Here is a 16,652-nt window from a genome sequence, read left to right as displayed (position 1 = left end):
GAATTTGGCTCACTGTATATAAGTAAGGATCTGAGTACTTGATTTGGGACAACAGACTTCAATTCGACACTGCTGCTTTAAACTTTATGTTGAGGAATATGTAATATCCACATATTTAATATAATTCAGTAGGCCAAATTCTGCCCTTAATAACAGCAATACAACCTCCAGGCAATCCTACTGAAGTCAACAGAATAGTACATGAGGGTAGAATGCAGGCCCAATGATTATATCAGAGATGAAAACAAAATAGCTTGGATACCATAAGAACTCTGACCCAATCGTCACCCATATTAGGAATGACCAGAAGTTCTGAAACATCTGGATAACGTTCTACACTGTTTCTGGGACCACCCTTTGCTTCTCTTTTCAGCAAGCAATATGAGTGCAAGTGCAGGGAATCATAACAGAAAACCTTGTGAGCTTTCCATCCTAATTCTGGAGGCTCAAGAGATTTGGAGACTTCTACCATGTCTTAAATTGTCATTTTAATCTCAAATAAGACTATAAAGGCACCTTCTTACTCAAAAGGTCTGCTCCCTTTGTGCATCAAGAATCATATTTAATAAGTTTAATGACAAAAATAAGCTTTTATTGCTTTTTACTCCCATTAGCCTTGTAAAGCCAACACAGCTGAGAGAGACTGAACTGGACTCTATTCCTTCTTGAGTACCATGAACAGAATTGCTTACTGAGTTCCAATCAGTTACATAATGTCCCCCGAAGAAGCCATTATTACATACTCACTTTTCAGAGCAGAAATTCACTTTAAATAAGCCTCCAAAATGAATCTGAACTCTCAATCTGTGGCAGTTTGCCCATCCCTAATTTTTCAAACCACAATAATTATATTTACATTTTCCAAGGCTTTTAAAAAAAAGGATCCAGAGATAACCAATAAAGTCTTTCTAGCTTTTCAAAGTGTGGAAGCTGAATGTGTCGCAGCCAGAGAGTACTGCATGGAAAAACAGAAGCAAATATGAATAAAGAGTGTTTTCTAGGTCCCTTAGGATAGAGGTTTTTGGCTGCCTTCATTGTACATAGCTCCTGTTATAGCTAAATCATGTGTTCAGTTCATCTTTTAACATAAACAGCTCAAAGTTTAAAAGTTACCTTGGACCAGACGATGGATGGCTTAGGAACTCCACTTGCTTTGCATGGTAATGTTACTGGGATTCCTTCAATTGTATTGAATATCTGCTGTCCATGCTGAATGATAGGTAGAACTAAAAATATATACATACACACAGATACTTATTTTAAACCATGGTATAATTATCATACTGTATTCTGTACGCCATCAACTGCTATTCAGCAAAGAAGACTCAATCTACATAGAGTGGGCCTTGAAAATACCTATTAGAATAGGGAGTTGGGAAATTTCACTCTGCCCTCAGTGACTCAACACAGACTTGGCACTACCGCCCCTAAGGTGTGGTCTATAGTACAAAAATTACCTATTGCTGACAATGAGTGTCATCAGCAAGTTAAATACTAGTTTGGGTGCACACAACTTCAGAACACGTGTAAAACCATGACAGACTATGTTCAGCATAATTTCAGAAAGCCATGGTTAGGACATCCTTCAAGAAAGTTTTAAGCAAGGTTTCTGAAATGGTGCTGGGCATGATTTGTTCTCCTCTGCACTTGCAGTGAAAATGGATGCAGCTTATCTGCTGATGAACCCACTGCCATCAATGGGGAACTTCTCTAGGACAGACCACTCCAGGCCCAAGGGCAAGAGGTAGGTCACTCTCCATGCTCATTCAAGCTTTAGTTGTTAAAAATGCTAGTAAAGGTTTTTGTAGGGAATGTACTGGCTTTTGCAGCAACTTGATTGAGACCTCCAAATCAGTTCCCACAGACCCCAAACAGCCAAGAGATAATAAAGACTTTAGTTCACTATCAAACTGGCCTGATTCCTATTTAGTGACAGAGACAAAAGGCTTCATATTCCTACGCTATCCTACCCTTATATCCTAGACTCTTTAACAACACATACCAACTTTTTCACCCCACCTCATGTTTCCAAGATCTGAAAAATCTTCCCAAAAAGCTGCTCACAAGAGAGAGTTTGTCAAACTCAAAACAGTTGCAAAGCATTGGCTAATAATGACATGTACAGTGCTCAATTTTGTACTGAAAAGGATGTTCCAGCATTCTCAGTGAAATTTAAAATATGTCTCCCTTGATTAATTTAACGTGTAAGAATTTCAGACCATGACACTACTGGGTCACTACAGTGCAAACATTAATTTCACCATGAGTGAGTGAGAAACTGCCGTTTTTGATGGCATTAAAAATGCAGCTTTGCCAAACGATTTATTTTTAAGCATTGTACTCTCATGAGTTGTGCTCCCTTTTAATAGTTATGTAACCTCTTAGACAGCACTTGGCATAGTACTCCAATAAACTCCCACTTGTGTCTCTGTTTTGTTAATAAAGTAAGGGAGTCTGCAAAACCCATCACTTGTAGACAACTAAATAGAAAGATTTTTATGGATGTCAAAAGTCTTTTTTGACCTCTTTTTCAAAAGGGGCAGGCTTGATCATTTAACTGCATTATATGCAGGGTCCAGATTCTCCATTGCATTAATCCACATTGTAATTCCATTGCGCCCAGTAGATTTGAGGTATTATTGTAATTTTAAATTAAAAAAAAAGTTCTCTCCACAAGCTACTGCTTCCAAAAAGTGCAACCTTATTTTGAAAACAAATGGAAGCCCTGAGACCATTTCCCTTACCAAATACACTGACGGTGGTAGTTTTGTTATTTGTCCCAGCTACATTACTTGCCATGCAAGTATATTCCCCTCCATCCTGTAGCCGAACTCTTTCAAGGTGCAGACTCCCGTCACTGCGAACATTAACGTAGGGATTTGGGACCAACTAGAGAAAGAGGAAAGTACGTTTTAACTATGGAAAATACATACTTGTATTATAGCCCTAAGTATCTCAGATACTAGTGGCTTTGGTTTAATAACTCGGGCCGTTTTTTTTTTTTTCAAAATCATGTTCATACAAAAGAACATTCCTTCACCTGTCACATGAAATATATTTTGAATAGGATTTCAGTAACATCAAATAAGGCACCTTTTAGTGCTGGAGTCAGAAAAAGAGTATTTACTCTATGACATAGTACACATACATAACATGCTTCCCAGTTAATGCTAATGGGTGCTTGTGACCAGGCTCATTAGCATGGAAGGGGTCAAGGAGCTGCTTTGGGCTGGAGTGGCCTTTCACACTGGCAAATTGTGCCAGGACTGGAGAGGTAAAAAGAGGGAACTCGACCTGGATGGGGGCAACCATGGGAAGGGAACAGGCTGTTAAGCATCAACAGCCCTGGAGAGAGGACATACAGCCTACAGAGCCGCTGCCCTTGCAGAAAGAGGGTGCAGGACCCCTGAGTTGAAGTGGAGAAGAACTGAGGCTGGCACTGGAGCCCACTGAACACTGAGGTGGACATTGATTCTCCCAGGACTCCTCTGAAGAAAGAGAGGCCCATATCCCGAAGGGAGCTGTTCATATCCCATATCCTGGAGGGAGTTTTTTTCCTTTGCCTTTCTTTTGCTTAACCCCTTTTGCTAACTACAGGCTGTTAGGTGGACACAAAGAGTAGATGAGACAATTGAGAGGCTCTGGCTGGAAGGTGAGCACCGGCCTGCTAAAAAGATGTCCTATAGCACCCACTGGGGTAAGATGGAGTAATTGGACTCATGTGCATGCACTCCCCATAAAGCCTGAAGGGGACGTGCTACCATGACAGATTCATGACAACTGGAGGAGAATATGGGTAGACTGATCAGCTCTGGTATAAGGAGAAGGGACTTTGTTTAAAAAAATACGGATCTGGATAGTTTATCAAAGTTGGCTACAGAAAACCGGAAGCGATAGCAACAGCAGCAGCTGGCTTTCCAACAGCAACCACAGATGGTGCAACAGCAGCAACAATTAATTAGAGACCTAGCAGTACAACCACAGAAGCAGCAGTAATGCCTAGTGCAACAAATTCTGTCCTTTTTCTTGTCTTCATGGGATTCATCAACAGGGACCCCACCCCGCTGGCCACACGAATGCCAGTGAAGCTTACAAAAAAATGGTGACGACCTGGAGATGTTCCTTACCACCTTTGATCAGGTAGCAGTAGCACTGCCATGGGCCCTGGCATCTTGTTGGCCCCTCATCTGACCACATCCGCCCTGGCTGCCTACTGGGGGCTCGACCCAACAACCATCCAGGATTATCCCAGAGTCAAGGCAACCATCCTTCATTACTTTGATACCTCAGAGGAGATGCACCATCATTGCTTTCAGGAAGAGAAGTATCCGTTGGCATCCAGCCCCACATGGTGGCCCAGAGATTGAGGGTGCACTGTTGGTGCTAGCTAAAACTGGAAACCTGGATGGGGGAGCAGGTTGCTGAACTCATTCTGATGGGGAAATTCACCCAAAACTCCCCATCGGGGGACAAGGATGGGTCCTGAAGCACCAACTAGAGACCTTGGCTGAAGTGGTTAGCTTAATGGAAAACTACATGGCTGCTGACAGCCTGCCAGGGATGCCAAAAGGAAACCAGATGGGCCAGGAGTCCGAGACAACTAGTGGTGAAGGCTGGCCAAGGTGAAAGCGCCTACCAAGGGGCTCTTCTTGCCCTGCCCCCAGGAACTACAAGAGCCTCCGGGAGGGGTACAAGGTCCAAGACAGGACACTGTGGAAGAAGTGACAGCTGAGGGAGAAACCCATGTGGGCAGAACGCAGGCCCAGCCACGTCCTCTGGGGAGAATACCCAAAAGGGCAGAAGGAACTATCCCAGCTGGAAAGCTTGACCTGGAATCAGGGAATGAACCCAGGGGCCTGTTTCTCACATGATCGACTGATGAGTCTCCACAAGGATTGCCCCTTTATGGATTGTAATTTCTGTTCCTATCAGCTGGAATCTCAGGCTAGCAAACCTTAATGTTGACATATTTCTTACATGGAACTCTCGTGTGATCACTTCCTTCAGTAATGAAATACCAATTATTTGCTGCAATCTTTTATTTACAACTTTTTTTCTACCATACAAAAAAATGTATTGCTTAAGAACAGTAGCTATATTACACTGTGCTAAGTTTATATCATGCCTTAAAATGTTAAATGCATATTTTTCTCCCTCAGGAAATACAAAACTGCAAGACTATACATAAAAATCAAAAAGAGTGTCTTACCACCATATCATTTTTAATCCATCTCCGCCCTGGAATTGGGTTTCCAGCCAGCAGTACACAAGGCAAAGTAAGCTGCTGTCCTTCAATTACATTGGCTACTGCTGGGCTCATTCCAATTAGGGGCGCAACTTGAATTTTAAAAAAAAAGATATTTAGGCATTTCTATGTGCTTGCAAAAAATGAAATACTCCTTACTATCATTATGATTTACAATAGTGGCTAAGGACCAACCAAGAATGGGGCCCCATTGCGCTAGCTACGGTAAAAACACCGAAGACCTTATAATTTAAATATACAAGACAGACAAAGGGTAGAGGAAAGGCAGAGTGAACAACGTGATGGCCGGCAAATGTCATGTTAGTGCCAAGATATATTTTGCGGGGGGTGGGGGGGGGAAAGAGGGTCAGTCAAGAGACAACTAGCTAAATGTAAAGACAAGGGAAGGGATGGGGGACAATGAAGGTATGAGGGCAATGAGGACACAGCACAGGAGAGAAGAGAAGAGGAAAGCATGAGAAGCAGGTGTGAAGCGAAGCTGAAGCGAAGAGACAGTGAGTGCAGGGTTGAGGCAAACAGTCAGGCAACATAGGTCAGAGATTGTCCATTCAAAACTATAAAAACAGTATTCCCTTTGGGCTTGACTCTGCATTTCCTGTACACTCAAATTCTATTGATCTAAAGTCAAAATATTTTTTTTTATTTCTTGTTGGTAGCAGAATTTCTAGGAATAGAAATAGGTAGGATCACAAGAGCCATGACCAAGAGGTGACTTCCCTTCTGAGCACAAGCTATTAGGTCTCATGGGAAAGGTCAACAGCTCGGCAGAAAGTTCTGGATGCCAATAAACATCTAACATATTGCTTACCAGTTCATAAACAGCTTCACTTGTTTGTTTGCTTTTTAAAGTGACCTTGAAATAGCGAAGATTAAACAGAACGTTTAGATAGGTCAAAAACTGACTGTTTATAAAATGCTGCTTGCTATGAATGTAAAGATTCCTGACATGTGGTCCAAGATAATAAACACTTTACTGGATGCATAGATGGACCCCCATTCACTTCCTCCTACAAACGTACACATTTCACAGCATTATGTCTAATTATTTTCATTTCCCACTCTCTACAATAAAACCAGTTACTTAAAGATAACTCTTGTACAAACTGTACATTCACTGTCTTCTTAAATCACAGAGATTTCTTATACTCCAATTTAATCAAGAAGTTGCCTTGAGCACTCTCCCTGCTACCTTCAGTTTTTAAGATAAATTATGGCAGGAAACCTCTCCCACTCCCCATCACAAAATGTTTTCATGATGAAGATTTTTATGCCTTTAACAAACTTTTCTAAGAGGAGGAGGATAAAACAAAACTGAGGATAAGTACCTTTTTGAAGATCCATTTAATTAAGTATAGTTGGAACTAATTCAAGTCTTGCAGCAAGTCAAAAGATAAAAAAAATGTTCTAATGTGCAAAACTCAATGATTTTAGATTATACTGTTCCATGTAGATATTCCTATTTCAGTTAGTATAAGTATGTATATATACACACGTCTGATTTGCAAGTACACATCCTATTTTCTTGTACAAGTTCTGTCAAATGATTATGTGCATAAAACTACGCATGAAGATTTGGGTGGGATTTTCAAAAGCTCTGCTCGCATTAAAGTTAATGGCAGTTTTACCATTGCCTTCAATGGGCCAGTTCAATCACTTTTGAAAATCCTACCTAGGGTCCCTTAAGGTGTTGAATTCAGTATAGCAGCTTAAGGCTATCGGGCATAACCAAGGGCCTAATCCTGCTCTTATTTAAGCTAAGGGGAGTTTGGGGAGAAGGAACAGGCCCCAAAGGAAGGAACAGACCCCAACAAGGAACAGGCCCCAAACTTCTAAACAAATTTGTATGAAAATAAATTATACTCTTGGACAGGAATAGTTCTCACTAAGGTCCAAATTCTGAACTGGCTTACCTCCTGTGCAGCCCCAATGAACTCAAGGGTCTGCACTGGGTGTAAATCAGCACAGAATTAGGCTTATTATTTTAATTTTTAAAAAAATTGTATTCATAACATAGTTCTTCTAATTTAAAAAAACGGATTATTCTATTTTGGACACAGAAGAAATTAACTTGTTTATTAATTACTTCTTATATAAAAATAAAATTATTGGCAAAAAAATTAGAGATGGGTTCACAGCACCTAATTCAAGTCTGGAATTCCCACACCCCAAAGTTCAGAAGTATTCACATTCAGGATTTTTGTTCACCCAATATAAAAAGAGGGAGCATTTGCTAAGTTCAGATTCAATTCCAGGATCAGATTTCAAATACCATCAGAATTTGGGGATGTTTCAATTCGAAGTATTTGGTTTGGGCTCATATCCAACGAAAGAGTGGTCAGATATATTACAGCTATAGAACCTCTATCAGTCAATCCTTTTGCTAGGTTAGATTGAGATGTTAACCCGCCTTACCCAGTCCTGTTACTGTTATTGTGGCCGGCTGTGACTGGATCTTTCCAAACTGGTTTTCAGCTTCACAGATGTAAGTTCCCTCATCACTGACCCACAAATCTAAAAACAAATTAAATTGAAAAAGGACGAGATTGCATTGTCTTAAACTGTTTTGCACTAAAAGGTTGCAATGCAAAAATATTTCACTTTTAATATAATTTTACTTGACCATTCCTTGTCACTGGCCACAATGGAGAGAACCAATGTCCACATAAGAGAACTTGAAGAGGAATAACGCATTATGTATATATATACTGCTTTTCATCCCAAAGGATTTTAATGCAATTTACAAACAGTACCTACTGGAATCACTTCACCCACCTAAGAATATAACTGTCTGGGAGGGAACAAGGCAGCTGTTTAACAATGCAGAACAATACCGCACAACTGTTTAGAACAAGAGGTGAAGAATACAATAGCCAACTGAAGCTGCAAGAAGAAATTAAACAGGCAGAATGTACAATAGCTACCCAAACTAGGACTTGGCACAAACAATGGAGTTAACATCCTCTTCTCTTGCAAACATTCCATGGAATCTTTAGTGTCAACAATTGGCCAGGACCCAAATTTTAATTTTACCCCAAACACTGTACTTCTACAGCACTGACATTATTCTCACTCAAATACAAAGAGATTCAAATGGTAACTGAAGTGCATTCATTCCTGCCGCCAGAATGCCAGTGGAATTTTGGTGTCAAATGGATACAGTCTGTACTAAAAACTGACATTGTTAAAGGCAAAATGAATACTACAGTATTACAGTAACTTTGATAAATACATTTTATACAGTATAGATGTTATGATCTTGTCTTTATAGATTTTTGTCTACCTACTGTTAATAGACAGGGCACCCGTTCTGAGCTGACTGATGGAACTAACTGCAAAGGGTCTGGAGAAAAGAGGGGCGCCATCCAACCGTCTCCATTTAACCTTTGGTTCTGGGTAACCCTGAACATAGCAAGGCAATGTCACGTTTGATCCAATATCCACAGATTCATCACTAGGTTCCTGTGTGAAAACTGGGAGAGCTGGAAGAGATGGAATATACAGGTCATAAAACAGAGAAATAACATGGCATTAATATTTCCTTTGCAGTTTAGGTTAAACTACAATTTCAATTATATGTCCCATCATACAGCACCTAATATCCAAATAGGTTCTAAATTTAGCAAAACCTTGCAACTGCAGTCTTGCATCATAATTTATTTATTTTGGGGGTATTCAACAATATTCTAGGCACCTCACTGAAATAAGAATATACCCAATTCTGTGCAAATGAGCTTACAGACTAAGACCTTGGCCCTGTAAGTTACACTGCATGGGATGACCTCTACACTAGCAAAGACCCTCTCTGACAAAAGCAGGACTCCATATGGACACAAAGATCTGCCTCCACAGAGTAACTTACAGAACTGGAGCCAATATTCAACACGGTACAACAAGTCAGTGTCATTGTCAGACCAAAAAGGGTTGGGGAAAGAGGAGAGGAAGGGCAAGAGTGGCAATAATGTTGTGTGGTTATTCAGGTCAGTGCATGTGCACATCTTCATGCTTGCACTGCTTTAAAAAAAGCGGAGGGGGGAATGTTTCTCCCCTCCCTTCACTTTTCATGAGCTTTGCAAAAAGAAGTGAGGAGGAGGGAAAGTTGTAGGAAGGATTTGAATGAGGCAAGGGAGCTGGCTTGATGAACTACACTGGAAAGTATTCCAAGTATACAGAGCTGAATGGAAGAAGGCACAGAGACATTTTTGAAAGGAGATGAAAGAGGAATGGAGTTTGGTGATATTGACAGAGTGAAAGGTTAAGTGATCTGCACAACCCTTCACTAATAAGCACAGGTTAAGTTGTTAATGTGAAGCCTAGGTCTCTAATTGTGAGTCTTTCCAATGTCAGGAAATGGAAACATTTAAATCACGGGCAGTTAATGCACTTAAATACAGGATACTTACAACCAACATCTAAAGTTATCTTGCCAGATGCTCTTCCTGCATCATTGCTGGCCACACAAGTATAATCACCAGCATCCAGATCCTGCGTTTCCTGGATCTTCAAAAGACCCCGATTAGAGTCAATGATAAGAAACATCGATGCCCTCAACTCTAGGTCACCTAGGTCCACATAAAAAAGATAACATGAAATAACAGAGTATTTCCAAAACTGTTTCCAATGAAAGAAATATCCTTTTCATTCCCAATTTGAGATTACATCATTGTTTGATTGTATTTAATTATGCACTCCCAGATAAATACATTGGCTTCCATTCAACAGAGAATGAGAACATCCGCCATTACATTAGACTGGATAAAATCACTTTTTTAAGAAGAGCTATAAAGCCTCTTTCTTCAGTGAATAAGCCAGCCTCTAACTGATGGGGGTAAGGAAGAGACTTTCCTTATGGGCAGAATAGTTCACTAGGAGTTTTTTGCATCTTCTGCTGAAGCATCTGGTACCAACCACTATCAGAGACAGAAACATGTACCAGAGGATGCATCTGCCTGATCTTTTAGGACAATTCTTATGTACCAGGGCTATTGGGATTCCAGAAAACACAGGATGTTTAATTGAAGTCTTTTCTAGTATTCAGCCTATTTCAATAGTTTACACCTTTGTGCATGGAACAATAAACCCTTTTTTCTTGGAGTTCATAATTCAGTTTCTGAGGGTGAGGGAGAACCTCATGTAGCTCTATGATGACTCTCTGAGTGCCCTTCCACTCCAAAAGTGGGGGTCTCTAAAATCTTGATGGTAGGAGAAGTAAAGGGCTCCTTGGGCTTTTTGAGGGGGTTGGAGATTCAATTACCAAGCATAGAAAAATGCATTTGAGATTTTAGTCACATATATCTAAACATTCTACAAAGTAAGAAGGCCATTATTTAGAAGATACAAGATTCGACTCACCACTCTGTTACACTCATTTTACATTAGTGTAACTTCACAAAGTCCATGGAGTTAAAACAGTAAAACAAAGTGTAATGTATCAGACCTTAGAGGTCTAGTGCTGTATCTCCAAAATTAGAACCTCATGGTTTAGTCACCATTTCGATAGTAAACCAGCTTTTAGCACTATTAAGTCACAAACCGAAGTAATTGAATAAGATACCATTGTTCAGTAAATAAACCAAACCAAGCAAAATAGATCCAGATGGATGGAAAAAATGCACCTTTAAACCATTTAACTTGAGGAGGTGGGATCCCAGTGGTTTTACATTCCATTACAGTCGTGTCTCCAAGGGCAACCAGAATTTCACTGTGAACTACAGTCAACTTTGGGCCCTCTGGAAAAAAAGAAAAAGATTAGAATTTTTTTCAAGTAAACAAAGAATGTTTACTTTAAATATTTGTTACTTAAGTTAGGATGGTCTCCAGTTTCCTCTTGTTACATGGACATTAGACAGAATATTTTAACTAAAGCTGGTCAAGCTTGAGAATCTTAGGTGAGCTGCAAAATATTGAGGGAAATGGGGAGAATAAAGAAACTGGAGTGGCGGGATAACTGAAAGGTGAGTGGAATAAGGAGTGAGAAATAAGAAGTGAGAGGATTTGAATATCCAGAGGATCTGGAAAGATTCAGAGACTCTCTCTCGGTGTCTACTTCCCAATATTAAATAGGTGCAATACTGTAGTGCTCAGAGACATACTGGGCTCGCTGCGCTACAGACACATTTATTATTACTCCTGAGGGCATTCTGTGCCAAAAAAATTAAAAATTCTGCACTAAAAAATTAAAAATTCTCTCAATTTTATTTGTCAAATAAATGTGGAGGCTCCAGCATGGCATTGGGGAGCACAGGCCACTGGCTGCACAGAGGTGGACTCTGCAGCTCCCTTTGGGACACGGACTCAGCAGTGAGGCTGCATCCAACCCTGACACAGTGCAAGGGCCAGGCTTGCCCCAGAAACACCCCAGGGCCCTGCCCCTCTGTGCCAGATGCAGGCAGGCTCAACCAGCCAGGGTTCAAGTGTAGAGGGGCTTAGTGTGGGGTGATCCAGGTGTGGATTGAGAGGGTTCTGTGTGAGGCAATCTGGGTGGGGGTGGCTCAGTGGGGGATCCAGGTGTAGAGGGATCTGGCTGCACAGGGGCTTATTGGGTGGTTCTGGGTGCAACGGTAATGGGATGCTGCAGGGGGATCCAGGTGAAAGTGGTTGGGGCTGCGGGGGGGGGGAGAATCTGGGGGGGGGGGGATAAAGTTGGCAGAGGGGGTGTCCAGATGATGGGGGAGTGGGGCTCAGTGGGATGGGGATCCAGATGTGGGTGGCTCATCGGGGTGGTCCAGGCAGTGGTGAGCTGGAGCCGGTTCGCACCAATTCGCAAGAACTGGTTGCTAAATTTAGAAGCCGGTTTAGAACCGGTTCCTAAAGGGGCAGGCGGGTGGGCAAACTCCGGTCCGCGGGCCACATCCGGCCCACGGGACTGTCCTGTCTGGCCCACCTGAGCTCCCAGCTGGGGAGGCCGAGGCTCCCCCGGCTCCTCCCCTGCTTCCCCCCCTCTCAGAGAGCCTCCTGAGCCCTGGGGAAGCGGCGGGGCTCCCATGGCTATTTAAAGGACCAGGGTGGCAGCGGCAGCTGGAGCCCCGGCCCTTTAAATAGCCCCTGGAGTCCCCCGCTACCCCAGGGCTCTGAGGAGCTATTTAAAGGGCCAGGGCTCCAGCTGCCTCTGCCACCCTGGTCCTTTAAATAGTGCCTGAGCCCTGGGGAAGCGGCGGGGCTCCCGCGGCTATTTAAAGGACCAGGGTGGCACAGGCAGCTGGAGCCCCAGCCCTTTAAATAGCCTCCACAGCCCCCCGCTCCCCCCCAGGGCTCTGGGCCCATACTCACCTCCCGGTTCCCTACCGGGTCTTCAGCGGCACTTCGGCGGTGAAGACCCCCGCTGCTGAAGTGCCGCCGAGAGGACCTGGTAGGGAACCGGTTCTTAAGATTTGGGAGCTCATCACTGGGTCCAGGAAGAGGGGGAGTGGGGCTCATCGGGGGGGTTCTGGATCTGGGGGGAGGCTCTATGGGAGGGTCTGGATGCACAGGTTGGGCAGGTGGGGGAGCAGCTCCCCGTACAATGATCCCTCCCCCTGTAGCTGAGGAGCGATGGATGCAGGAAACCTGAGGGAAGGTAGTTTACAGCTGAGGGAGAAATCTGGGGTGGGTCTAACCCAGCCCCAGATGTCATGCAGGGGAAGAGAAAGTCCCCTCCTTCCCAGCCCAGCCGAGACTAGCAGCTGAGCCTGATTCAGGGTAGGAGCCATCAGCTAGGCCTTCCCCTCTGCCCCATAATGATTTACCTCTCTGCCGGCTGTCCTGGGCACCTGAAACATATTGCTAGGAAGGATCACATGACCGCTTGTGTAGCTTCCCTTTGCTTCCCCATCAGAAAAAGATGGTTACTTACCTCTCGTAACTGTTGTTCTTCGAGATGTGTTGTTCACGTCCATTACAATTAGGTGTGCAAACTTTTTCCCTTAGCAGCTCCCATCAGGACGGCAGGGGAGCTACAGTGGTGCCCTTACAGCAGAGTATATAGTACCCTGCCAGCCCGACCCCCCTTTGGTTCCTTCTTGCCATTGACTCCAACAGAGGGGTAGGGGGGTGGGTATTGTAATGGATGTGAACAACACATCTCGAAGAACAACAGTTACGAGAGGTAAGTAACCGTCTTTTCTTCTTTGAGTGATTGTTCACGTCTGTTCCAATTAGGTGACTTCCAAGCTTACCATCGGAGGTGGGTAGGAGTCACAGAATGATTGATTGGAGGACAGCCCTGCCAACCGCTGCATCATCTCTAGCCTGTTGGTTGACAGCATAGTGGGCTGTAAACGTGTGGACTGAAGACCAGGTAGCTGCCTTACAAATCTCCTGGATGGGGACCTGCGCCAGAAAGACTGGTCGAATGGGCCATGATTGGTAGGGCTGGGACCTTGGCCAGCTCATAGCACATGCGAATGCAGTCTGTGATCCAGGACGATATGCGTCGCGCAGAAACTGGAAGGCCCTTCATTCTATTGGCTATGGCCACGAACAATTGGGTTGATTTGCAGAAAGGCCTCATGCGCTCTATGTAGAATGCTAAGGCTCTTCGAACATCCAGCGTGTGTAAGCTGCGGTACTGCGGGCTCATGTGGGGCTTTGGAAAGAACACCAGTAGGCGAATGTCCTGGCCCATGTGGAATTGGGAGACCACCTTGGGGAGGAATTTAGGGTTCATTCTAAGCTGTAGCTTGTCCTTATGAAACACCTGTAAAGGGGTTCAGAGGTGAGAGCTCTCATCTCAGACACCCTCCTTGCCGATGTAATGGCCACCAGGAACGTTACTTTCCATGAAAGGTAGAGGAGGGAACAAGTGGCTAGGGGCTCGAAGTTTGGAGAGGCTCATGAGTTTGTAGAGGACCAGGTTCAGGTTCCAGGTTGGGACTGGTGGACGAGAATATTGGAACACCCTCTCCAGTCCCTTAAGGAAGCACCCCACCATGGGATTTGAGAACACCGAGCACCCAGATTCCCCTGGATGGAATGTTGAGATAGCCAACAGGTGCACTCTGATGGACAAAAGAGAAAGGCCTTGTTGCTTGAGTTGTAGGAGGTAGTCCAAAATAATCGGGATAGGAACCTGGAGCGGTTGGAGATGCTTGGGTTCACACCAGCAGAAAAACCTTTTCCACTTTGCCATGTAGGTTGCCCTGGTGGAAGGTTTCCTACTACTGAGGAGAATCTGTCTCACTGGCTGAGAGCACTGGCTCTCCATGGGATTTAGCTACGGAGTTTCCAAGCCATGAGGTGCAGAGTCTGTAGGTTCGGGTGGAGAAGGTGCCTGTGGTCCTGTGTGATCAGATCTGGGTAGAGGGGCAGGGCTATCGGGGCGTCTACGGACAGCTCTAGGAGGATCGTGTACCAATGCTGCCGCGGCCAAGCCAGAGCAATAATGATTACTGTCGCCCTGTCCCTGCGAATTTTGAGTAGAACCCAGTGGACCAGCAGGATTGGAAGGAAGGCATACTTCAACCCCTCGCCCCACAGAATTAGGAATGCATCAGAAATCGAACCCGGACTGTGGTTTTGAAATGAGCAGAACTGAGGGCACTGTGTGTTGCTCTTGGTGGCAAAGAGGTCTATTTGGGGATAGCCCCACCATTGGAAAATAGACTGTATGATGTCCGATCTGATCGACCACTCATGAACGTGGTAGGACCTGCTGAGGCGATCCGCCAGTTCATTCCGTACCCCGGGGAGGTAGGATGCTTCCAGCTGAATGGACCGGGCTATACTGAAGTCCCAGAGGAGAAGAGCCTTGTGGCAGAGGGGTGAGGAGCGGGCTCCACCCTGTTTGTTTATGTAGAACATGGCAGTGATGTTATCTGTCAGGACTGTCACGCTGTGACCTTGCAAAGTGGCGTGAAAGGTTTGGCAGGCCAGACAAACTGCTCTGAGCTCCTTCAGGTTGATATGGAGAGGTATCTCGTCCCTCGACCACAGACCTTGTGTCCTCAGATCCCCTAAGTGTGTGCCCCAGCCCAGACCTGATGCGTCTGTTACTAGCATCAGAGAAGGGTGGGGCTTGGCGAAGGGGACCCCTGCACAGACTACTGGTCAGTCCAGCCACCAACGCAGGGATTCTTGGACCTGTCCTAGAATCATTACCACAAGGTCCAGGTGGTCTCGGGACGGGCAGTAACATAGTGCAAGCCATGCTTGTATGGGCCTTAGTCTCAGTCGGGCATGCTTGACCATATATATGCAGGCTGCCATATGTCCGATTAGCTGCAGGCAACTGTCTGACTGACTGTCGTGGTGAGGTATTGAAGTGAGGACTTAGGTATGTTGAGGAGGAGCCCCAGCCTGTGAAAGGTGTCCCTGACAATTGTCACTTGGGACTGGACCTCATCCTTGGATCGACCTGACAGTAACCAGTTGTCAAGGTATGGGGTACACTTGAACTTGCCTTTTTCGCAGGAAGGCCCCCACCACCACCATGCGCTTCGTGAACATGCCAGGGCTGTGGACAGGCTGAATGGGAGTACCGTGAACTAGTAGCGTTTTTGGTTTATTACAAACCGGAGGAAGCGTCGGTGTGCCGGATGGATGGTGATGTGGAAATAAGCATCCTTCATGTCAAGGTCAGCGTACCAATCTCCCGGATCCAGTGATGGGATGATAGTGCTTAGGGAGGCCATGCAGAACCGGAGTTTGACTATGAATTTGTTGAGTCCACGAAGGTCTAAAATGGGTCAAAGACCCCCTTTTGACTTGGGGATTAGGAAGTAACAGGAGTAAAACCCTTTTCCCCTTAGCTTCTGCGGAACCTCCTCCACCGCCCCTCACTATGAGGAGTGAACGGACCTCCTGCATAAGGAGCTGCTCATGAGAGGGGTCCCTGACGAGGGACGGGGAAGGTGGGTGGGGGGAAGGGAAAGAGGAGAACTGGGCCGAGGCTTGCTGACCCTGGCGTTCCTTTTCATTAACTGCTGAAACGACAGAGAGCCGGGAGTTGGGTGGCAGAACAGGAACTCGTAGCCCTTGGATGGGGCGAAGTATTTTCTTTCCACCCTCCTGGCCGTTGGCGTGATGGAACCTGGGGTTTGCCATATAGTATTATAATTGCTTTGTATGGTCTTTATCAGAGGGAGCACAACTCTGGAGGGACCTTCAGGAGCAAGGATGTCCACCATCGGATCCTCCTGCTAGACCATTTCCTCCGCCTGGAGGCCCATGTTGAGGGCAATCCTGTGGAGAAGCTCTTGGTGAGCCCTATGTCGATCGGTGGTGGTCCTGAGACTGATGTACCCACCACTGCTTCATCTGGGGAAGAAGAGGACGTGAGCTGCTTTTGGTTGCCCTCGGGCTGACCCTCCTGCAAGTCCCCATAGGCCTGGGCCACGTTGGGGCCTGATGGGGCTGCCATCTCCTGAGGCATCGTCTGACTTGGTAACACCACGGGCACTGTGCCTGCCACTGT

General features: G+C 44.9%; 1 protein-coding gene across 2 annotated transcripts in view; it reads right to left on the bottom strand.

The window, feature by feature from the left end:
• The window catches only part of HMCN1 (hemicentin 1), a 338,886-nt gene that overhangs the window by 169,056 nt on the left and 153,178 nt on the right, over positions 1–16,652 (bottom strand). The window contains exons 14-20 of one of the 2 annotated variants that reach the window (XM_054038112.1): positions 10,879–10,992; positions 9,667–9,825; positions 8,551–8,745; positions 7,679–7,777; positions 5,210–5,337; positions 2,745–2,889; positions 1,114–1,226 (exon numbers count right to left, since the gene is read on the bottom strand). In XM_054038112.1, coding sequence (XP_053894087.1) covers positions 1,114–1,226; positions 2,745–2,889; positions 5,210–5,337; positions 7,679–7,777; positions 8,551–8,745; positions 9,667–9,825; positions 10,879–10,992 — 953 coding nt within the window. Of the gene's footprint in view, positions 1–1,113; positions 1,227–2,744; positions 2,890–5,209; positions 5,338–7,678; positions 7,778–8,550; positions 8,746–9,666; positions 9,826–10,878; positions 10,993–16,652 lie in introns of those variants that run through there. The other variant, XM_054038111.1, reaches the window with a different exon arrangement.

Source organism: Malaclemys terrapin, chromosome 8, assembly GCF_027887155.1.
Source record: "Malaclemys terrapin pileata isolate rMalTer1 chromosome 8, rMalTer1.hap1, whole genome shotgun sequence".
In the NCBI taxonomy this organism is placed as follows: Eukaryota; Metazoa; Chordata; order Testudines; family Emydidae; genus Malaclemys; species Malaclemys terrapin.
The sequence above is the reverse complement of the archived record's forward strand: the minus strand, read 5'-3'. Positions and strand labels throughout refer to the sequence as shown.